We start from the raw sequence: 24,528 nt of genomic DNA, 5'->3' as shown, positions 1-24,528 counted from the left end.
ACTACATTGTGTTTATGCAACAAAACCACACTAAGGTTTATTCGAGAAAGTAATATTTTTAGCATAATCTCGCTCCTGGTGAAAAAAAACAAAAACATAGTACTCCCATTTAGGACAATTGAGAAATGCTTTGGTGGACATGTGGCCTATATGAGGATTTCTGACACATTTATTCTGTCTCAGTGACAGAAGATGAGTATTAGACAGAAGTATTAATTAGTATTATTATCATGAAGTCTCATAACATCTCACTGTGACTGTGACTTTTTCAACAATGCAGCTCAAAGCATTATGAGTAAAATCTCTTTGTGGTCTATTCTGATTCATCAACACAGATCCAGTGATCCGAAATAAGACACAGTAAACCCAGGATAGAGGTCTGAGTGAATGTGGTCTGGACTGTGTGGATATGTGTGATTGTGTCAGAGATGCTGTAGAAGGACAGAGTTCCTGCGCTCTTATCCACATACACTCCTGTTCTATGGAACTTCAACACTTCTGTTTTTCTGATGATGATGGGCTTCACAGAGAGATGAGTCTCTTTGTTATTGTGTCTGAATGAGTAATATACAGAATTGCAGAACAAACTCAGGACTGATCGGTACCTCAAACCAACACTCATAACTTCGTCCCTTCTTTCTGATGCTTTTATATGACACTGCTATATACACTTCTCCCTCCACTCAATCTCCCAGTAACAGCGTCCATACACTCTTTCTCGACAAAACACCTGAGGATTATCAAATCTGTCTGCATGATCCGGATATAGCTGATTACAATGAGGCACCCACATCACCTTTCTGTTGTCCTCAGACAGAAGGAGATGATTGCTTGCTGTGTTTGCATCCAGTGTGAGAAAACAGGCATCTGAACACAAGAACAGAGACATTAACAACAGCAACGGTCACTACAGCTGTGTGTGTGTGTGGGGGTGCGTGAGCGTACATTTCTTCAGTCCTGCTATAATCCTGGATTCCCCTCCATGATACACACTACAAAACACAAACATTTATATTTTGTCACTTAGCAGGCGCTTTTATCGAAGCGACTTGCAGTCGAGATAAACAAAGTGATTCATCGTAAAGGAGGTAGACAAACACGAGGAAGTGCTGCCAATACCAGCCTCAGACATTGTTTGAATAAGTAAAAGGTAGAAAAGGAAGGTTTTATTTTATTTTTTATGATGTGGTCAAATACCATTGAAAGAGGTGAGTTTTCAGCTGTTTTGTTTAAAGATTGACATGGATCCAGCATTCGGATAGGGGTAGAAAGATCAATCCACCAGCCAGGGTGGGTTAAAATGTTCTGGAGAGTGGTTTTGAATCTCTCTGTAATGGTCCCACGTGGCATCGATCAATAGCTGATCTTAGACTTCTGAAGAGGAGGTAGATTCATAATTGTGAGCCAAGCCTGTGGCTGTTCTATATTCAAGCATCAGTGTCTTTAATTTGGCGGAGCTGCAACCGGGAGCCAGTGCAAGGAGACAAAGAGAGGTATAATATGAGCTCTTTTGGGTTTGTTGAAGACCAGTTGTGCTTCTGCATTCTGAATCATTGTAGAAGCTTGGTTGTGCTTGATGGAAGTCCAGCCAGAAAGAGCCTTGCAGTAGTCCAGCCTAGAAATGGCAAAGGGCCTGGACAAGAAGTTGTGCAGCATGCTGTGTTAAGAAGGACCTGAACTTTCAGATGTTGTGTTGCTAAAGTACTTGGGGGATTGCTATACAACTGCAAGGTGCTTTTAATGGTTTGCTAGGCTGTTGTCATCCGGTTGCTATAGTAATTGTTGTGTAGTTAATAACACATTCTGGGTAGTTACTAGGGTGTTATTATATGGTCTTTGCTTGGGTGGTGGCTAGGCAGTTGCTCCATTTAAAAACAGGTGATGGAGATTTACTGCTACCGCCTTTACTGACAAGATGCAGGTAGATATATTGATGAATAACGTTTTATGTAATAATGAAAAAGATCATCCATTTACTTGTTGATTGATCTAGTAAAGCCTGGAATGCATACCAGTGGTAGGCAGCATTGAGTCAAACACACTCGAACAAGCTAATCAAGGTCTTCAGGATTACTAAGGCTACAGGCAAGTGAGTTTTTTCAGAGTTGGGCTAAACTCTGCAGAATCCTCTTCATAGTGTTCTTGAAAGCAACCACGGCATGTGTTTGGAGCAACGTTGGAACTAAACTCTCATGAGTTGCTTTGACACCCCTGTCCTAGACTCATATGGATACAAATATACTGAAACAAAAGTGTCCTTCCGCTTGGCTTACTTGAGTTTGTTCAGTGAGCAGTGTGGATCCTCCAGTTTTTCTGAGATTAGCTTGACTCCTGAATCTCCTGGGTGATTGTAGCTCAGATCCAGCTCTTTCAGGTGTGAAGGGTTTGAACTCAGAGCTAAAAATATATATTTCACAGCCTTTCTCAGTCACCATACAGCCAGACAACCTACAAAAAAACATAATACAGTTTGTCTATTGTTTCTTTTGTATTGTGCAATGAAAATCACACAAAAAATATCATTTAGCATTATCAAATATTCACCCAAATCATTGGACATTATATATCCTGTATTTTAAATTTAAAAGTAAAACTTTAGATCTCTGATACAAACAGTAGTAGTATTGCTTCTGAATTTTTGTCAGCAAAGTAGTGAAAGAAAGAATATAATAGTAATATTTAAAAACAAAAAGATTCTTGATTAATTACTATATTTCTTAGTTTATTGTACAGTTACGCTTAATGATGAATGAAACATTCAGCATAAATCTACTTTACAGAAAATGTAGACATGCTGAGTATCAAAAAAACTGAGATAAAATTTTTCTTCTATCTCTATGTTTAACCTCTTTATACACTATTAAAAATTTTTTTGACTGCATGAACTATGGCAGCCTTAACTAATAATTAAACTAATAAAAAAGTGCAACACTTTTTGTTGAACAAAGAGGACAGAGCAACAAAAAACACACACACTTCAAAATAAGAGTATTTAAATCCAGACAGAGACAGGGTGGAAGAATACAGAGACAACAGGAAGGCCCTAGGGGATGCAGCTTCAACTCTCTTACCAAAAATCTGTAAGGTGGATTTAAGACAAACATCCTGTATTTGTGAATTGAATGAACACAGAGTTTTTGTTCTGGCATTGCATTCAGAGCAGAATAAACCATAAAAACCCATTTACCTTAGTGTCTCTAACTTAGAGTTTGGATTCCTTATTTCATCAGAAATAAAAGCTTCACTCCCTGAATCCTGCAGGTCATTGTTACTCAGGTCCAGCTCTCTCAGAACAGAGTTTGAAGATTGTAAAACTGATGACAAACTCCCACAAGACAGTGCGGGTGAGATTACAGATGGAAAATCTGGAATTTTGCAATTAATCTCAAAAGTGTGATATAATAAATAAATACATGTATACTGTATTTGAAACCTCAAAACCCTTGAAACTTCAAACCTCAGTATCTCCAGCTTAGAGTTTAAACTCTTTAGTCCTTCAGAAAGAAGTTTAACTCCAGAATCCTGAAGGTCATTGTTACTCAGATCCAGCTCTCTCAGGACAGATTTTGAGGACTGTAGAGCTAAAGACAAACTTTCACAGGATTGAGAAGTGAAATTACAACCACTCAGCCTGTGAAGAAAAAAAAAGAATATATATATATATATATATATATAAAAATATATAATACGATCTAGGAAAAGCCATCAGATGGTGAAATTACATTTTTTCAAGACCTTTCCAAATACTTTTCTTGTTTTTATTTTGTCCACAGCTTGACTATAATAAACATTATGACATTCTAGAAATTGGCTGAGAGCTATGATTTTTCAGAAATGGAAATTTAAGAAAAACAGGTTTAAAAAGTGAGATGAGTTTTACTTCACTTAACAGGTTTAACGAGCTGTAGCACTATATTACATCATTACACAAAGCAGACTAACATTGCCCTGAAAAAGACAGTTTTATGTTCGTTTGTACTGCGGCTTTTGCCTGTTCACTTTTCCCCTGATTGTAGTGCTCCGGGATCTCTGACAAAAAGTGCACTGAGACAGTGTTGAGACAGGTTCTTGGACTTGAAGCGCTCTCTTAGATGGCTCTGTATGGGAGAACCCCATCAGGAGATCAATTCTTGACTTCAGAGTGCAGAGTTGTAGGATTGTCGGCGATCATGACTTGTAATGAGTCCTCTATATAGCCATGGTAGAGTAATGGGTGGACAGGCATTGGGCAAGGTTGTGGTCCTTGATTTACTTATCTATGAGCTTCTAAGCTGCCTGTACTAAAAATGGCTCCCTGAGCTCCCTGCACCAGAAATGGCTCCCCAAGCTCCTTAATACAATGTGAGCTCCACCAGCTATAATGTGAATAATCCCTGCCCACTTTAAAACTGTACTAAACTGCAGTGGAAATGCAAACCAAGCCAAGCCAAGCCACTGCTGTGTTTGAACCATGCCAAGCCAGGTCGTACCATGCAGTAGAAAGCTCCAGAAAAAATACCATTTACCATTTTCTCTTTCTCTCTGTCTCTCTCTCTCACACTCAGACACACACACACACACACACAGTGTATATATATTCTTAAATATTTTTTTTACCATGCTATCATACCTAACATATGCAATTGTTTTTGTAATTGTTTGGGTGATCACTTTGCATATAGAAGGTTTTAGAGACCCAAATCATCACTGCTGCATAGTTGCATTTTTTCGGGTTGATAATGTGTTAATGGAGCAATTACTTCCATTTCTCTTGCTATAGCATTTCTGTTCTGTGTCGGTGTGTGTCTCTATAAAATCACAAACATGATCTCTGTGCGATCAAATGTGAACCATATTATCAACTCACTATCATGCATTCTGTGCAACTCATTTCTTTTCCCTCTTCATGTTTCGTCCATTTTCTCCACTGCTAAAGAATCTCTCAAGCATTTTAAAAGTGTACTCCTTAGAGTTTCAAACCTTAAGACCTCCTTTAAGGGTTAAGATTCCTTCTTAAATACTTTTTCCTTACTAAAATATTTTCTTTAGTACACCCACATTTCTGAGAATTTTCTTAAAATTTTGTCATTAGGAGCAATTCAGTAGCACTAAGATTTTTCTTGGCCCTGGTTTTCTAGGTAGGTTTTCTAGCTGTTTTTTTTTTTTTTTGGATTAGACATTGCCTGCCTTGTGCTCTTATAGAAAATGTGACTGATATAAGCATACTACAGCATGAACTGGATGTTTTTTTTTTTTTTTTTTTTTATCATGCTATAGTTATGAAATATCTATTTAACTGCCTATTTGAACATTGTGAATGTTAAACCTCAGTATGTTCAGTCGACAGTGTGAACTCTTCAGTCCATCAGAAAGCAGCTTCACTCCTGAATCCTGCAGGTGATTGCTGCTCAGGTTCAGCTCTATCAGATGAGAGTTTGATGATTGTAGAGCAGAAGACACAGTTTCACAGCATGTTTCATTAAAACCACAGCCATCAAATCTGACAAAAGAATTTTGCATTAACTAGTAATTTTCATAATCAGGTCAAATATTTCACATGTTTTGAGATATTTGTTTAGTGATGTAAACAAAACATTTTATTGAACAGCGGTTGGTGAAATTACTCACAGTGCTTTTCTGCAGCATTTCACAGTTGACAAAGTATAGCGTAATTTGAAGATGATGATGTAAACTTCTTTGGGTTAAACTCATCCAGCACCTTCTCTGATATCAACAGTATGTAGGTCAGGACTGTGCACATTGAAGATGAGAGATCTCTTTCTGGATGTTCATCTGAACTGAGGTAACTCTGTATTTCCTCATATATTGAATGATCCTTGAGTTCAAGTAAGCAGTAGAATAGGTTGACTAGAGCTTCATCTGAGATATTGTGCTTGTTTTGTTCTTGTTTAATGTATTCACTTATTTTGAGAGACTCTCTGTGGAGTCTTCGTTGTGTTGGAACAGGCCTTTAAGCAGGTGTTGACTGGATTTCAGTGAAATGCCCAGCAAAAACCGTAGGAACAGGTCCAGATGTCCTCTTATTGTTCATGTTTTTTTCAATAGCCTTCTGCAGTAACGTCTCCATTGTTATATTTTCTTCTGGCTCATCAAAGAAAAACTGAAGCTCCTGCATGTTCTTGTTCAGATAGCAGATGAACACATGCACTGCAGCAAGAAACTCTTGAACACTCAGATGCACAAAGCAGAAGACCTTTGCTCCATGAATTCCATGTTCCTTTTGAAGATCTCAGCAATCATTCCTGTGAACTCAATGTCTTTACTCGCATCAATACCACATTCTTTTAGATCATCCTTATAGAACACAATGTTTTCCTTTTTTAGCTGTTCAAATGCTAACTTGGCTAATTTCAAAATAATTTCCCTGTTTGCTTCTAAGTGTTCTATGAATTCTCTTTCTTCTTGTTCTTCATATTTCTGGTTCTTCATGTCCATCTGTATAAGCAGGAAGTGAATGTACATTTCAGTGAGTGTTGTGCTGATCTTCACTTCACTGTTCTCAGTGAGAATATCCTGAAGTACTGTGGCTGTGATCCAGCAGAACACAGGAATGTGGCACATGATGTAGAGACTACGAGACGTCTTAATGTGTGAGATGATTCTGGAGGACAGACTCTCATCTTTGATTCTCTTTCTGAAGTACTTCTCCTTCTGTTGGTCAGTGAATCCTCGCACCTCTGTAAAACAAACCCACATACCGAGGAGGAATCTGATTGGCTGCTGCTGGTCGTGATGTGACCCAGACAAGAGCTGATGGAAGCAGAGTTCCTTTGACTAGACTTGTAAAGAGCACATCTACAGATGCTTTTTCTCAGTAGTTTTCATTGATTTCCATCTAAAATTTAGAGGCAGCCGACTCTCATCAAGTCCATCAAATATAAATGCTAGCTTACATCCCTTATATAGCTTTGATTTCTCCAGGTTCTCCAGGTCAGGATAAAATTCCAGCAGAAACTCATGGAGACTGAAATCTTCATTTGTCATTAAATTAATTTCTCTGAATGGAAGCAGAAACACACAGTGAATATCCTGGTTAGATTCTCCTTCTGCCCAGTCCAGGATGAACTTGTGCACAGAGACAGTTTTTCCTATGCCAGCGACTCCTTTGGTCAGCACAGTATTTTTCTGACTGTTTTTCCTCAGTTCAGTAAATATATCATTGCATTTGATCGGTTTGTCATGTGTTTTTTTAATCTTAAAAAGCATCATCAATCTTTAGAATCTCATGTTCGTGATTGACCTCTTTCATATCTCCCTCTGTGATGAACAGATCTGTGTAAACAGCCTTGAGTTGTGCTTCATTTTCTTTGTTTCCTTCAAAAATACATTTAGCTTTATTCTTCATGTTTGTTTTGTGAGATTCAAAAAAGTTTTGCAGCTCTGTAATAAAAAGGCATATTTGAGAAATATTTTAAAACAAGCATGATCATATTTTTTACAACTGAAAACAGCACAGTCCATCCCTAACAATATCTAAATATGTTTTCTTGATCACAATCTTTGTAGTGGTTGAGATCATCATCCAGCTCATCAAACAGGATGTGAGGCTGCATTTACCACATGTTTTGATCTACTTCATTGAACCTTTGCATGTGTGATTGCAATCATGCCTTGAGGACAATGAATGAATTTGGTCACAGTGTCACATACTTAATCTATCGACTTTTATAAACAATTGTATCACATCAGGTCAGAGTTTGCCCACATATGTGACTATTGTGAACTGGATAGTTGAATAAATTGTTTTCTTCTACAGATTTGTATAAATATATAAATAAAAAAATTCTTAATCTAAGAAAACACTTAATTTTCATTTGATTTAACTTTTTTCCTGAAATGTTTCTGCCTAAAAATAATAATCAAATCAAAGTAAGAAAATTGTTTTTCAGAGCACTGATGTATGACTAGCCCTGTGCTTGAGTTATATGTTCTTGTTTACATTTAAATGCAGTAATTGTTGTTTACGGATATGTAGTGATTCACCTCCAACAGCAGCAGATTTCTTCATGTTGCCCTCAGTCTGAGCTGTGAGAGAAAAAGAGATTATTGACTGGGAAACATTTATGTCCTAAACACATCAAATGGAGCAAAGAGGAAAAGTGGTTTAACTTAAATATTTAATCACGTTACAGTCACAATAAATGTAATGTTACCTTGCTTGTAATTTTTCTCCAACTGTTCAGCCAGATAATTTTGCTTCATCTTTCTCAGCATCTCTACTGTAACCTTCACAGCTTCATCTGGTCCAAAACATTTTATCATCTTGTCTACTGTGTCAAATCTATCCGCCTTTTCCAATTCAGACCTTGATAAATGCTCACAATTTAAGCGCCAATGAAACTCTTTCAGTTCAGCTTCTACCAGCTCCTTCAGTGAATCCACGAGCAGCTCTTTAACAGACGCCATCATCCTTCACATACTTACAGCTGCAGGCCATAAAAGAAAAGACCCAAAGTACTTTCACTCTTAAGATGTTGACCTAAGTGTTCAAATCTGGATTAAGTGCACAACATTTGGATTATAAAGCTGTTAATAGAGACATAATCAAAGGTTGTTTTAAACTGGTTGTTTTAGCAAAAAAAACAAAAGAAAAACTAATGCAAACAATATCTCAATGCTGTCTGATACTGTAAGTGTAGATCAACAGTACATGACACTTTTAAATCTGTATGTTTCAGTATCTCATGAAGTGGTATTATTAACTAACCCTGATTAATCAGATGTTCCTTGTTTCTCCAGTTAACTGTGTCTTGAACAGAAGTTCTGAAACATTCAATTCTTAGGAAAGTTTTCTTCATTTTCTTCTCTCTGCAGGATGTTTTTGTGGGTTTTCTTTTCTGCAGTCCCTCCTACTTCCTCACTCTTTTGACGCTCCTCCCCCTTCCGTGTTCTCTTTCTTTGTTCTTCTGTAAGTGCATGAGCATATATGTATATCTTCACATGAGTTCAAATGATGAAGGTGGGGATCTGAAATGCTCTCAGGTTATTGAGTTTAGAGTTTAGAGTTTAAACTGTATAGATCAGATTAGAAATAGTATTCTCACCCAAGTGTATGACTAATATGTCTGACACTTCCTGCACAGGCTTCTGTTTCAATGTTTCTTGGCTTGGCTCTAACACACAGATGTAGCGTATATTTGTCATTGTAAAAAATGATTTTAGCAAATGGCTGCAATATAACAAAGAGTGAAAAATTTAAGGGGTCTGAATACTTTCCATACCACTGTATATAGGACCCTGTGACCAACGACATTTGAAGAACCAGTTTATAATTTTTGTGAAGTTTAGGCTCACACTTGTTGTTTTTGTGCGTCAGTGTCATTCATCTATAATTTTCTCTGATTTTAGGCATTACTCATGGGGTTAGGTTTAGGTGGAAGATATATTGTGAAAATTAAATTTTGAATTAAAATATTGTGAACACATGGCATCATGGACATACACTTGAAAGACATGCCATTAAAAAAATAAATGTTAATACAAAATGATCTTGCAAAACATTACAAAACAATAGAGTTCGCAGACAGTAAATTAAATATTTTGTTAGTTAATGAAGCATTAAGTGAAAAAATGTTAAAGAAATTTCATTTGACCTAGCATGAACAAACAATGTGTGTTTACGCTACCTCAAACAACCCCAGAATTTTGAGCCAACACAATTAGCCCAAGAATGTGTTTACAGCAATAGCCCAGCACTTTTTTTAGAATGTATAATTTTCAGCTTCAACAGTACTGTATCATGTGATTTATAGTGATGCTACATGGTTGTATTCACTTTTGCTGTATACTGAATGTTTGAATTTTGTGTGTTGTTGCTGTTACTAACTATACCACTATACTAAGTGTACTAACTATACCAATTTAGCATCAAAAGTACACTAAATACACTTTTAATACATTTTATTACGACTAAAATACACTTAGTATAAAACAGTTTATCCAAAATAGCACACTTTAAGTTATGTTAACTAATCATTAACACGCTTAAAAGTATACTGACATTTTGTCTTGCTGTATGGAGATTTACATAAAAATGAGGAACAAATGGTGTCTTTATTGTGTCTTGCTGCTTTTGTCTCATTACTTTAACTGATGGTCATGGTTCATGCTAATCAGTCTCTGTGTTGAGTGTGAAGACCTTCTCAATCTCTGTTATAATGAGTGTTATAGTTATGCTGATTAGAGTTGGTGAAAATATGGGTAAATTCCTGTAACTGCTTACATTATTTGCATACTTAATCTTTTGATAATGGCCTCCTGAAATCTGTATAAAACTAGAGTGATTCAGTGTTTTAGTCAGTCTTGAAGACCGAAGTGTCTCAATCTCTGAACTTCACTGCTGAGATAACTACAGCTGTAAAGGGATATTGCAGGTATTTTGTCTTAACCTTATATTTAAAAACATCATTAATGAGATGAGGAGTAACATCAATGCACATGAAGATCAAAGAAGCCTTCAGAGTCAAGCATGAAACTAAGGTACAAGCAAAAATGGTGTTTATAAAAAGGAGAAGCGAAGAGCGTAAAGATTGAAGAAGCACTGAGAGTCAAACATGAAGAAACCGAGGAACAAACAAAACTGGCGTTTACAAAAAAGGAGAGAGAAGACGTAAAGATAGAAGAAACATTGAGAGTCAAGCGTGAAGAAACTGAGAACAGACAAGAATGGTGTTTATTAAAATGGAGAGTGAAGATGTGAAGGTTGAAGAAACATTGAGAATCAAGCGTGAAGATTCTGAGGAACAAACAGGTGGGTTTTTCTTCTAAAAGCTGGACTCACTTACTTGATCCTTATTAAACATTTATTAAACATTTTTGAAGAATGTCTTATCAGTCTTGTAATTGAAATGGTTTTATCTGACATGGAGCGAGAACTTCATGTGGACAGATATGTTGAAATTACATGTCACATTACCTATAAAATGAGAAATGAAACATACAAAACTCATCATTAAGACATACATATCATCTAATGATGGGAAGAGGTTTTGAGCTTAGTGTGTTAATCTCAAATTCTTGAGGGCTTTAGTTCCAACCCCATTCAAACCTGATCCAGCTAATCCAGCTAATCTTCTGACTCTTCAAATCTGCAGAGCTGTGGGTTTTAGACTTAGTCTACTTAGGATCTATGCATGTTGGTTTTGATTTTTGTTTTTGTGCTATTAAAATGGCGTTAATTAGGTTTTATCTTTTTTTTGCATTAGACCTGACGACACTGAAAGAGGAAAGTCAAGAATTCAATAAAGAAGAAGATGACATTCATTCTGAAAAGACCACGAAAAAGAGATCAAAGACAGCAAACAGAAGATATTTCACCTGCCATCAGTGTGGAAAGAGTTTCAACAAAAAAAAGAAAGCTTGAAGTCCACACAGAATTCACACCGGAGAGAAGCCTTTCACCTGCCAACAGTGTGGGAAAGAGTTTCATTCAAAAAAGTAAATCTTAAATACCACACAGAGTTCACACTGGAGAGAAACCCTTCACCTGCCAACAGTGTGGAAAGAGTTTTACTAAACCAGGAAACCTTAAAGACCACATGAGAATTCATTCTGGAGAGAAGCCTTACGCATGTAACTGTGTGGAAAGAGTTTTATTCAAAAACGCATCTTAAAAACCACATGAGAATTCACACCGGAGAAGCCTTTCAAGTGCCCTCAATGCGGAAAAAGTTTTGCACATAAACAACACCTCGATGCCCACATAAGGATTCACACCGGAGAAAACCTTTCACCTGCCAACAGTGTGGAAAGAGTTTCACTGAAAAGAAACCTTAAGAAACACATGAAGATTCACACGTAAGAGAAGGTGAAGAGTTTCAGACGTAAAGTAGATCTTTAACATGTAAAATCACACCAGAGTGATTACTGTTAGGTGTGTCATGTGATTAACTGCTAAGTTCAAATATGCTTTCATGCTTTGTCTGGTGGACGATGGACACATGCTTGAATAAAATCGAAGGAAGCATGAAAATGTGCTTGAAAATTTAGAAACTGTATGTTGTGTTAACTTAAAACATTTCTTTGAAAGAGCTAAACTGCGTATTGTCAAAGTAAAAACAGAATTGTCATTAATTATTGAAATTAAGTACAATTACATAAGCATTCAATGTGATGAGATCTAGAAAACCCAACACAAGGTGAAAACATTTTTTTAAATGCATATAATTTTGTACAAATTCTGTGTCAAACTAACAATAAACATTAAAGCCACCTTAAAACTTTTACTAGCTTTCTATTATGTTTTTTTTCATACATTTCAACCTCATGTGTCATGAAGTGCTCTAAAAATTCCTGGTATATGGTTGCGTTGACTTTGGACCTCACAGCACAGTGGACCAATAGCAGCAGATGACAGCAGACCCCAAACCCCAACTGACTTTGGACCTCAAGCAATGTTTATTCTGTGCCTCTCTCTCTTCCTCCTGAATCTGGTACCCTGATTCCCAGGAAATGCAAAATTTACTTCCATCGGATAACAACTTTGGACCACCCAGCAGTCCAAAGTTATGTTCTCTAAAAGCACTCCAGTCCTTTTGTCTTTAGCCCAGATTAGACGCATCTGATGCTGTCTTTTGTTTGTCTTTTGGAGTGTCTTGACATAAGGAATGGACAGCTGAAATCCATGTCTTGCATACTTCTGTGTGTAGTGGTACCTGAAGCACTGACTCCAGCTGCAGTCCACTCTTTGTGAATCTCTCCCACGTTTTTGAATGAGTTTTGTTTCACAATCCTCTCCAGGGTGTGGTTATCACTATTGCTTGTACACTTTTTTTCAATCTTTTCTCTCTATTAATGTGCTTGGACACAGAGCTCTGTGAACAGCCAGCCTCTTTTGCAATGACCTTTTGTGTCTTGCCCTCCTTATGAAGGTTGTCAATGGTCGTCTTTTGGACAACTGTCAAGTCAGCAGTTTTCTCCATGATTGTGTAGCCTATAGAACTAGACTGAGAGACCATTTAAAGTCCTTTGCAGGTGTTTAGAGTGTGGCACCAGGTGACTTCAATATTAAACCATATCTCAATATCAAAATGTTCTGAGATACTGAATTTTCATTAGTTGTCAGGTATAATCATCAAAATTAATATAAAATTTGAAATATAAAAAGTCTGTGTGTGATGAATAAATATATATACTGTGTGACAAAGTCACATTAGCTGCCACCGCTGAGGAAGCAGCACTAAATTACACTCACATACACACCTGCACACACTCAGGTTTACCTCATCCACTCTTTGCATCCTCCCCTCTTTTGCCACTATCAGTGTAGCGGGTGCACACGCGATAATGATAGCACACGGACATTTCCCCAATTTCCGCACTTCTCCGTTATTTATATTAATCATTACATACATTTTAAATAGTGCTTGTCTTGTTTTGTCCCTGTGATGTTTGTCTGTGTGGGCGTAGTCAGTCTTCCGGGGAAATCTAAGCGCTGGCCAAGCCGAGTGCTACTGCGATGCCTCGAGATATTTAAACACCTGTGTATATTGTGGATATCTGTTTGATACTTATAGTGGTTTCTGGTTTATTTTCCCTTTTATTTGTTTCTTTGGTACTTTGGGTTTGTTCTTTGTTGGTTTTGGTGTGCACCTGTATATATAAATCCTTCACTGTGGACAATCATTTTGCACTGTGATTAAACTGCACTTTGCACTGAAGTGCTGTTGCAGTGAGCCATCATTTTTACATCTTTTTTACTGAACTTGCATCCAGTCCCGAACTGGTGGGCTCTACTGCATCACATACTGTAAATACTATACTTTTCATCTTGAATAGTGTAGTGATTTGATTTGAATAGTATCATGATTTGTGATGCTACATGGATGTACTCAATATTGAGCAATATTGACATGACATACTTCCACACTGCTAATCATGATATTCATTCTATTAGGTAGTATGGGTTTAATACAGATTTTTTCCCATCTGATGTAGTAAAAGAATGTTTTTGAACATGCTACACAAGTACATATGAAGTATAACAAGGAGCAATTCTTTGCAGAATTACAGCATTTTTTTGTAAATGTATAATTTAAAATAGTTTTATTGTTTGAGAAAGTCTCAATAGGGCGATCTCAATAGTTTTTAAAGGGGTAGGACACCTGCGCTAATAAAGTTTGAACCACACGACCCGTAAACAGCATCTGTTCTACTTGATGGTCCATAAAAGTATTACTGGTAAACAAAGTTCTTTAGATGCCTTCACTGAATCCATGTCTGGTCAGTTCCTTCTGTCACACAAACAATTTGCATGTTCTTGTTTCTCTGATCTTGCTTAATGACAACATGGCATTTGTATGTTTTTATTTTAATGAATGATAATTTAAAATGACTTTATTTTAATTTATTTTGAATAATCTACCCAGTTCCAGTTATAACTGTAAAACACTTTGTCTAGTCTAAAAATGTCCCAAGATGTTATAATTTACAGTTCATCTTTTTAAACTGCTTGAAACTATTTGAAACGTCAACAAGCAATTGTAGTGCCCCTGCGTGAAAACTCTGCGTGTTTTCTTCAGAGGAAATGGATATGAGTCATCAACATGCAGTGACGTCAACAAACCAAAACGAAAGAAAAGCTGGTCCGTTGGGTGAGTTTATCATCTTCCAATAATATATTTCAAAGTTTACTTACACTATGCTCACGAAAAGATTTTATAAATTTATCGCTGCAGCTTTAATATTCTGCTTTTGTGACTCTCAGAACAGCCTTTAATACCAAAGAGGATACCAAGTGATCATAGGGTACATCCAAATGTACATCTTAGAAAAAGTGCTTTACACTACTTCAAAAGTGTATGATTTGTGAAAATATTATTTTAAACACTGTTGGGTGCTTCTAAGCTAGAAGGACAGATCCAATTAAGGCTTTATATTTTGAGTGCCATCTAAAATGTAATGGATGTCCACTGGGCTGAGCATAGTGGTTAACTAATCCTGACAGGTTTAACTACTTGTCATTTTGCTTAGGTTGTCAAAACCAAAGTTCACTACAATGTGCTGTACCAGGTGCATTTTTAAGCTTCCTGGCTGCTCATGTCACCTCGCTCTTTACATTCAGCTCTCCATTACACATGTGCTTCATTTCAGAAGTGTTCTTGATGCTATCTAAGTTACCTTTTGGGACCTGGTTTGTAGCAAGTAAAGATGGTAATGATGTTTTTGGAGTCGTTTTATCCTCCTCTGCTGAGATCTTGAGAGATTTAATGTATTATTTTATTTGCATGCTGCAGTTGTAGTTGTTTTGTTTTGTTCTTATTCTTTCAGTGATTCTGCTTGCTAACAGGAGCTGGCTAACTTAATCACAGTGTCTGAATTCATCATGTTGACATGTGTTATGCGTCGTCACGTTAGCAAAAAAAGTAAAGAAAAAAACCTTAATGTGATCTGTAATGATTAAACAACCTGACTCTCCTGTGGCCTCATGGGATAGGAAAATGTCCACCTTATGTGTACTGCAAAAACCGTTGGATGCAGTAGTATGGATTGAGACTGCATACTGTTTTTGCATACTATATAGTATAAAAGTATCGGATGCAGCGTTGTTCTCAGCGTTGGACTACAGCAATAAAGTAAACTAGTAAAACAGATGTTTATCAGAATTTAAACTGGTCTAAATAATTACTACAATAAAGACCAGTAAATTAATGTCAGAATGTTGTCATTTTATATTTTTGAAAGAGAACAGTTCATTTGAATGTGACTTTGTCCAAATGCAGAACTGAATTCTTTATGGAGACGCAGCACAAGAGCACCGCCTCTAAAAGAGTCACAGTGAAGAGGAAGAAGAGGTGAATGCAGAAGTTGCAGAATCTACAGGACCCTGCTGTGTTCCGATGAAGAGCAATGAATACATGCCACAGTCACCCCTAAGTTCAGTAATGGAACAGCGACATTTAACCCCAGGTGAGATAATAAACAGCAAGAAACAAGTACCAGGTACGCCTCCGCCTAGAGCAGGTTATACTCAATTTCAGGTTGCTGAGATGGAGGCCATGGAGAAATATTTCTAATTCTCTAGCAGCTGGGATCATTCGGCCCTCTTCTTCTCCAAGGGGTGGGGCAGAATTTTCATTGTTCTGAAGAAGGATGGCTTTGAAGTTGATGTCTTCAGCATTCTAGGTTGATTAGTTCATATATGTTTACCTGTGTTAGAAACTTTTTTAGCTTCTTTTTAAGAAGAGACCAGGAGATTCTTGGTAAAGCAGGAGTTCATTTTTATTTCGTTGCTGTAGTCATCTGCAAGAAGTCTTCAAGAAATCTTTAAAGAAAATCGTCAAGCAATCTCCAAGAAAATCTTCAAAGAAATCTCCAAGAAACAAATCTAACTGAAACATGTTAGGTTGAAGTATATATGTTTCAAAGGGGAGGGGTACACAGAGGTGGAGACCAGTAAAACAAAAGTATGCAAATGCAATCAGAAACTTAGCCCAGAACAGGAACTTTCCGATCCTTGATCTATTTTAGCATCCAGGTGTCATTCAAATGCATAGGTGAAACAAAAGGCACAGTTGTACCTTAGGATTAGCATTCACACTTGATTTAGGACACCTACCAGATGTTCAAGAACTGAAAGACAAAAGATAACTGTCTCGGGGCTTGGGCTTCCTGCTCTTAGAATGTAAATCACAATACACATTCAGCATATACTGTTATATTGAGTCTGTGTTTAACCTTTTATAAATTTGTAATACAGCACCTGGATGACATTTTCTTAGTCTTTTCCAGCAACATGTGCAGCACATCAAGCGAATGCTCCAAAAGCTGCTGGAGAATTGGGTTTTTGTTAAGGCAGAGAAGTGCACGTTTCACACACAATCTGTTTTTAGGTTACATCATTACGGCTGGGGGAGTATGCATGGACCCTGAGAAGGTTAAGGCTGTGTATTGGCCAACCCCCGATTCCTTTAAGGCCCCGAAGAGGTTTCTGGGGTTCGGACATTTTTACAGATGTTTCATGCGTCATTTCAGCCAACTAGGCAGTCTGACAACCTTGACCTCCACCAAGATGGCGTTCAGGTCGTCCATAGTACAACTGAAGCTGCATTTGCCAAACTGAAATGCTGCTTTGTTTCTGCTCCCATTCTTACAGTGAAGAGGAGAGTGTGTGCTATTCCTATAGAAATTTAACTATTTTGAGGAAATCAAACCTTTTTTGAGTTGTTTTGATTAAACTGATTGAACATTCATAGAATACACCTTCTCGACTAATCGTCCAGCATCTAGTACAATTCAGTGTTTTCTCCTGTGTCTGTCCACCTGTTTTAGTTCTCCCAGATTGTTTCCCCATGTTTAAAGCCCATTTTTAAAGCCCATTCTGTTTAGTCATTTTTGTCCATCCTTGAAGTATTTACATTGTTTTGGTTATCCTGTGTTTCCTATGTTGGAATTTGGCCTTTGTCTCTTTCATGCGACACATAATGTTACAAGGGGCCTTCTTGCTGTCTTGGAGGTGTCTGGCCAAGCACCAATTTGAATACCACACCTGCACTGACTGTAGTTACAACAGTGATCAGTGGCAATAATCACATGAATTATGTTTTTTTCTTCATTACCTTTTAGAGTAAAAAGAAAAAGAGCAGCACAACCAGAACCCAGCTGCTTTTCTATAAAGAGTGACACATCCATGCCAGAACCCCTTAGTTTTGGAGATGGAGCAGTGACCTTTGAGACCAGGTGAGAAAGTAACCATTGATTGAGAAAAGAGACAGAATGGCATCTAAAAAATATCAGTGATAAAAATCCATTGTCTGAAATATTTACCTAACTTTCTGTATCATTAGAAGAAAAAGAGCAGCACAACCAGAACTCCAGCTGCTTTTCTATAAAGAGTAACACACATCCATGCCAGAACCCTTAGTTTTGGAGATGGAGCAGTGACCTTTAAGCTCAGGTAAGACAGTAACCATTGCTGGAGACAAATGTCAGAATTACAGTTTAAACTAGTAGTTCTCAATATTTAACTTATTGTTAGTCTGGTTTCCCATGTTCAGATTCTTGCCTGTGTATTTCAGATTATTCGGATTTATTTACTGTATATTGCTTCTGCCACACAGATCTAAAATAAACATGCTGTTTCTATCCAAGCTGTTAACTTTCACAGACACAACCAGCTGTTTTGGAACCTTAACCGAGGTTTTGTAAAACCTTATGTGTGTGAAAGAGAACTTAGTTTAGTTTTTCTGCTTTCTGTCCTTGTGCTTTCAGATGTGCGCACTCAGAAAACGTATATCAGAAGTTTGAACTAATATGGTTTAGAATGCAATGCAGGTTCAAGCCGTAATGGCATTGAGCAAAAATAGCAAAATCCACTTTTGCTATATTAATGGCAGGAAAAACGGTGAATGCACCCAGGCAAGTCTCAAGTCCCATTCCCTTTAAGATCGGGCGCTATTTACATGGTGGAATTTGTTGGCAAAAAGCTCAACGCTACTTATGTGAAGAAAAAATCGATCTGCTCATTCCCGAAGTAAAAGTGTGCGAGTGGAATCTACAAATATATATATATATATATATATATATATATATATATGTGTGTGTGTGTGTGTGTGTGTATGTATGCGGGTGTGAATTGGCATGATTTATCTATTTATTTGCCAATTTCATTCATCATTATAAGTAGTAATAGCTGAAATGTAAATAGATAGGCTAATTCTGATACACGCAATGACCATCCATCATTACATTTTTATATGTATGTAATTGTTGGACAACAATCCACATATAAATCCTACTATAACACATGTCGGCCAATCACTTTTATTTATATAGCGCTTTTTAATATTACAGATTGTATCAAGGCACTGAACAGTATCAATTAGGAGAATAGATTGATAGTAATGTGTAATGACGAGGTTAAACACTTAATTTTTTATTAAATGCAGAAATCGTCTCTGTAATAAAATCTAAAGAAATGAACTGTCCCTAACCAAACAAACCAGAGACAACAGCAGCAAGGGAACCAAAACCTCATCCGTGACAGAATGAGGGAAAGAAACTGGGCTTAGTTGGAGACCAGTTCTCCTTTGTCCAGACGACCAGCACTTCTAGTTTCTAGTTTAAATTTGAAACACAGCCATGTCTGATTGTGCCAACTTGTGTGAGTAAGTGAGTGTGTGCGTGTGCGCGTCTGCTTCCTGTGAACTGTCTACAGGGCTCATCTAGGTGTTTTGGTCTCTGATGAAGTTCATCTCTTGGTGCTGATCCACCATCTGATCCGGGTACGAATTGAGAAACAGAATAAGAAAGAAACAGATAATATTAGCATAGATGTCATTCTTTTTATAATGTAATGAGTACATTGAGTGTTATGAGGAGTGTTCCTGGTTTTGGCTTATCTAATTAATAAAGGCAATCCTTTAAAAGATAATAAAGCATAATAATGTTATGTGTGAGCTAGGTTAAAAGATGTGACTTTAAATCTAGATTTAAACTGGCAGAGTGTCTGCTTCCCGAACAGAGTTAGGGAGATTGTTCCAGAGAGATCTGGCACCATGCAGTTGATTTTGATATTATAGGTATTATCAAATGGCCAGAGTTTTGAGAACGCAGGCGGACGTGCAGGGCTATAATGTGATAACAGCTCACTCCAAGTATTGAGGAGCTAAACCATTCAGGATATAGATATAGATAATTAACAAGATTTTTAAATCCTATCCAATGTTTGATAGGGAGCCAGTGCAGTGTTAACAGAACCAAACTAATATTGTGAGCATTTGTTGTTTCACAAAATGAGGTCTTTTTAAATTGCATGACTTTATAGGCATGTTTGCTTATACAATGTAATTTAACCATTAAAAAGAAAATTCCAGAAAAATGTAAATGGAAAAAACTGATTCAGAAAAATAAATAAAATTTAATCTGTGGGATATTTTAAACTGAAACTTCACAGACAAATTCCTATATCACATATTTTAAAAAGGGTCATACTATGTCTGTTTTTAAATATTCAGCCACATTGTCCAATTCTGTAGTATTTTATTTTTTTAAGAAAACACAGTGTTCAATCATTCCTGCAAATGTGTCCACCAGAGAGCATTGTCTCCATTTATCCTGTATGTCCATTTACAGTGTCTTTGTGAATAGTTTTTCATTTCTGTTTGATGTCAAGGGCAAATTTTCTAAACACTATTTCAGATTTGAATCAAACATGATGAAATTTTCACATCAGCATTCAATGAATTAAACTTAATTTGATTGATTAAGGGCAGTTTTAACCTTAAAGTATTTTAAAACTCTGTGAAGTATCTCAGTTAGATTTGAATATGACACACTAAAAGATCTTTCAGCTCAAGTTCTCATTTATTATTGGTGTTGTTCTTGTTTTTGCTGTATGGATAGAGATGATGAGATTGGAGACCTGCACAAGGATTCTCAACAGCAATACATGATGAATTACAAAGGGTCAAGGCAAAACAAAACCAGTATGAAGAACAAGTATGAGAGCTTATTTGAGGGAATAAAACTTCAAGAGAATCAAACCCTTCTGAACAGAATCTACACACAACTTTACATTATAGAGGAGAGAGCAAAGGTGAGTGAATGAGGAACATGAGGTTTTACAGATGAAAGCAGCCAAAATACAAGACACTCCAATCTACTGCAATGACATTTTTAAACACTTAGGATGTAAACCAGGATGTAAAAAGAATGAAAATAATATAAAGACTATTTCTTACTAAAGGAATCGCTGGAATTGGAAAAACCCGTCTCTGTGCAGAAGTTCATTCTGGACTGGGCAGAGGAAAAGCCAATCAGGATGTAGACTTCATGTTTGTGCTTCCATTTAGAGAGCTGAACTTGATTAAAGATCATCAGTACAGTCTTCACAGACTTCTGCTGACTTTTATCCTGAACTTGAAGATCTGGACTCAAATATTTATGAGGAGTGTAAAGTTGTGTTCATCTTTGATGGTTTGGATGAAAGCAGAATTTCACTGATGTTTTCTGATGTTCAGAAAGTTTGTGATGTGACTCAGACTTCATCACTGGGTTTGTTGATATCAAACCTGATGAAAGGAATCTGCTTTCCTCTGCTCTCATCTGGATCACCTCCAGACCAGCGGCAGCCAATCAGATCCCCACCAAATACATCAGCTGTCTTACACAGAATTCAGGATTCAATGACCTTCAGAAGGAGGAATATTTTAGGAAAAAGAATCAGTGATGAGCATCAAGCAAACAGAATCATCTCACACATCAGAAGGGCAAGAAGCCTCCACATTATGTGTCACATCCTGTCTTCTGCTGGATCTCATCCACTGTGCTTCAAAGCTCCTGGATGAAGGTCTGAGTGAGGAAATCCCTCAAACTCTGACTGAAATGTACATTCACTTCCTGCTGATTGAGGTCAATAGGAGGAATCAAGTATGTAGAGAAGATCAGAGAATCTTGCAGTCCCAGAGAAGTGATTGTGAAACTTGCTGAACTTGCTTTTAAACAGCTGGCAAAGGGAAATGTTACATTCTACAAAGAGGACATGAGTGAGACAACATAGACATCACTGATGCATCAGTGTATTCTGGGATTTGTACTGAGATCTTTAAGGAGAATCTGTCATTCATCAAAGAAAGTCTACTGTTTCATACATTTGAGTTTCCAGGAGTTTCTAGCTGCTTTCTATAGTAGCACTGTCATCTTCTAGAGAAAATGGAGCAATTGCAGTTGTTTTTATAAATATATACAAACATTTAAGGGGAAATCCCTTTTGTGTCAGCTGCTAATATCAGCAGTTGATCAAACTCTTCAAGAGTAACGGACACCTAGATCTTTTTGCGATTCTGCTGGGTGCCTCACTGAGTCTAATCAGAGACTCTTACAGGATCTACTGCCACACACAGTGAAAAGCTCAAAGGCAATCAGAGAAAACACACAGTATATTAAAGAAAATCAAAAAGAGCGATTTTTTTCAGAATGATATCTCAGCTGACAGATCCATCAATCTATTCCTCATATCTTCTGAAATAAATGATGAGACTCTGTACAGAGAAGATTCAGGACTTTGTGAAATCAGACAAAAACTCAGAGAAGAAACTTTCTCCTGCTCACTGCTCAGCAATAGCCTCGCCATGATTCAGATGTCAGAGAAGGTGCTAGATGACTTTGATCTGAAGAAATACAACACATCGGCTGTGGGTAGATGGAGACTGATACCTGCTATGATGAACTGCAAAAAAGCTCTGTAAGTATTTATTAATGACATTAGAAAAAAAAAACTCTTGCCTTTGTCTTAAGGAAACCTAACCTTAAAGCTTTTTATTTGTTTATTTATTTATTGTCAAATGCAGTATGACAACATACTTTTTAGTATGTGCTTAATTTTTGCTAATTTCAGCCTGAAGGTCAGAAATCAGATGGCTGGGCTTCTTTAACTCTTGCTAAACATGGAAGGTGCAAATGTTTATCTGGCGAGTTCCATAACAGTTGAGGACTGTCTAGTACGCAATTAGTGTAGTGAAGAGACGGTGCTCGTAATTTTTATGTCAAGGATGAATAAAGCGGTATTGTCTTTCGTGAAAAGAGGTTTCTTTGGTTCAGCATATAGTTGGAATATTCTACCATTGTTGTGAGTCTTTCTAAGAAGGTTATCCTTTTGAGATACTACATTACATGTGTTGCATCTTGAGACAGAACAATGGAACTGGGCATAGCAGGATATTTTCAAAAAGGGTTGTTTAAAGCAGCAGTCTGTCTTAGCATTTAGATTTTAATGTATAAACAGTCCAAATCTCTAATTGTCACATAATTGAATTTCATATTAAGAAATTATTTTAACCCAAAAAGCTAACTTTATGCTCAAACTGGTTGTCTTTAAAAATACAAATCCTGGCAAACAAACACACAAAAAACTAAGTTACGTGTCAGTCTACCCGGATAAAAAGGCATTTCAAGCGTAATGGTATAAGCTGATATTTTGCATCGTGTGACCTATCTGGCCACACAGTTAATCAGGAATGCAATTTTTATTAACTAAATTAATTAATTAATTAATTGATTAATTATTTTAATTAATTAATTTTTATTAACTTGGCCCAAATAAAAAAAAAAAGTTATTACTGACTGCAGCTTTAATTACCAATGTGCAAAGGAATATTTTCCACACTTATTTTCTCTTTGGATTAAATTATTTAATATCTATTTCATTCTCTGACTATAGATCACGACAACTGTAGTCTCTCTGAACACCAGCACTGAAAAGTTTGTCCACAGCTCTACAATCATCCATTTGAGAGAACTGGACCTGAGTAACAATGACCTGCAGGATTTAGGGTAAACAGCTTTCTACTGGACTGAAAACTTCACACATTAATCAACTGACTGTACTGAGGTTTGACTTTCATATTCACTGTTACTTTGATAAAATATGTGTGATTAAATGTATCAGAAGGCAATCTGTTTGCGTATACAGAGTACTGTTTGCTGCTGTGGACAGGTTTGGTGTTTTGAGTAGGTTTAAGGAAGGTTAAGGTGTAAGGCATTGGATTGGCCAACAGTGTAAGTATAATAATAATATGTATATATATGTGTGTGTGTGTGTGTGTGTGTATCTTTAAAAATATATATAAGTACAATGTAAGCACGTATATACACAATAAGCACATTGTACCAAATCAATAATTTAAATGCAAATGTAAACTGTGTGAGATCAAATATTTGCTGCAAAAGTTTAGAAGTTTAATTATGTACTTTTATGTGTTATGGCTGGAAGATTCTTGTCTTGTTTTTTTGCTGTTTTCATCTTGATATTTGTGTGTATCGTTCAAATTGATATACAACTAACAAAAACAAAGACCTAGTAAAGAACAGCTGAATAATGTGTAGAATGAACTAAAATTAAAAGATTGGAACGGCTAGATGGGGTGTTTTTATGTGAACAGCTGTCAGTGTCAGTTAAGTGTAGGAGCACTATAAGCAAATACTTCGACCAGAGCATAAAACAGTGTATATAACATGCAAGTTCACACACCTCTTTAATATTACTACAGCTTTCATCTTTGCTAAGCCATATGTTTTTTGATATATGATTTTGTTAAATCGAGAAGTGTAATGAAAAAACTGCCAAAAATCAGTCATTATCAAGTCATTATCATTGAATATACATTCCAAACAGGTTTTTTTAATCTTTTAGTATTTTGGTTAGATTGGCAGGTTGTGAGCTGACTAGTCAGTGCTGTGAAAGTTTGTCATCAGTTCTACAATCCCATCAAAAAAGTCCCATCTGAGAAGATGGACCTGAGTAACAACGACCTGCAGGATTCAGAATTGAAGCTAATCTCTGCTGGACTGAAGAGTTGTCAATTTAACACACTGAGGTTTGTTCATTCAAACAATTATCATTCAAATATTGATTTATTTTTTGTAGTGATAATATGTAGACAATCAACATGTTGCAACTGGCTGATTAACAGAAGTGTTTTCAGTAACAAATAAAAACATGAAATGTAACGCTAAGTAAAGAACCGTATGTATACCATTGAATTCCTTTGTGTGAAAAACCTAATATTCAAAAAGACTTAATTAGGTTACATG

At 36.6% G+C, this 24,528-nt stretch overlaps 1 protein-coding gene and 3 long non-coding RNA genes across 6 annotated transcripts; 1 reads left to right on the top strand and 3 right to left on the bottom strand.

The window, feature by feature from the left end:
* Positions 1-313: 313 nt before the first annotated feature.
* LOC122342274 (stonustoxin subunit alpha-like) lies at positions 314-3,104 on the bottom strand. Its single transcript, XM_043236068.1, has 5 exons — positions 3,072-3,104; positions 2,274-2,419; positions 946-992; positions 672-867; positions 314-554 (listed from the first exon to the last, which is right to left on the bottom strand). Exons 1-5 carry the CDS (start codon positions 3,102-3,104, stop codon positions 314-316), a joined length of 663 nt encoding a protein of 220 aa, XP_043092003.1.
* Positions 3,105-3,224: 120 nt separating this feature from the next.
* LOC122343162 lies at positions 3,225-5,902 on the bottom strand. 3 transcript variants are annotated; one of them, XR_006250679.1, is made up of 4 exons: positions 5,608-5,902; positions 5,306-5,479; positions 3,458-3,631; positions 3,225-3,314 (listed from the first exon to the last, which is right to left on the bottom strand). It is a non-coding gene; the product is annotated as an uncharacterized LOC122343162 (long non-coding RNA). The 3 variants fall into 3 exon arrangements; XR_006250680.1 differs by lacking the exon at positions 3,225-3,314 and adding an exon at positions 3,344-3,365; XR_006250678.1 differs by lacking the exon at positions 3,225-3,314 and having other exon boundaries at positions 3,443-3,631.
* A 2,039-nt stretch (positions 5,903-7,941) lies between these two features.
* LOC122343173 lies at positions 7,942-8,785 on the bottom strand. The gene is made up of 3 exons (XR_006250693.1): positions 8,708-8,785; positions 8,154-8,426; positions 7,942-8,025 (listed from the first exon to the last, which is right to left on the bottom strand). It is a non-coding gene; the product is annotated as an uncharacterized LOC122343173 (long non-coding RNA).
* A 6,986-nt stretch (positions 8,786-15,771) lies between these two features.
* LOC122343165 lies at positions 15,772-17,839 on the top strand. Its single transcript, XR_006250683.1, has 3 exons — positions 15,772-15,906; positions 17,563-17,676; positions 17,784-17,839. It is a non-coding gene; the product is annotated as an uncharacterized LOC122343165 (long non-coding RNA).
* Positions 17,840-24,528: the final 6,689 nt, after the last annotated feature.

Source organism: Puntigrus tetrazona, chromosome 4 (assembly GCF_018831695.1).
Source record: "Puntigrus tetrazona isolate hp1 chromosome 4, ASM1883169v1, whole genome shotgun sequence".
NCBI classification, from domain to species: Eukaryota; Metazoa; Chordata; class Actinopteri; order Cypriniformes; family Cyprinidae; genus Puntigrus; species Puntigrus tetrazona.
Note: the sequence above shows the minus strand (reverse complement) of the source record. Positions and strands in the feature narration are given on the sequence as shown.

Bases quoted from the DNA above. Each gene is read 5' to 3' on its own strand.
- LOC122342274 (XM_043236068.1), bottom strand. From the start codon at position 3,104: ATGTTTGTCTTAAATCCACCTTACAGATTTTTG. The intron at 2,420-3,071 runs GTAAGAGAGTTG...TGACTGAGAAAG, and splicing joins ATCCACCTTACAGATTTTTG to GCTGTGAAATATATATTTTT. The intron at 993-2,273 runs GTAAGCCAAGCG...TGTGTTTTGTAG, and splicing joins TGCTCACTGAACAAACTCAA to TGTGTATCATGGAGGGGAAT.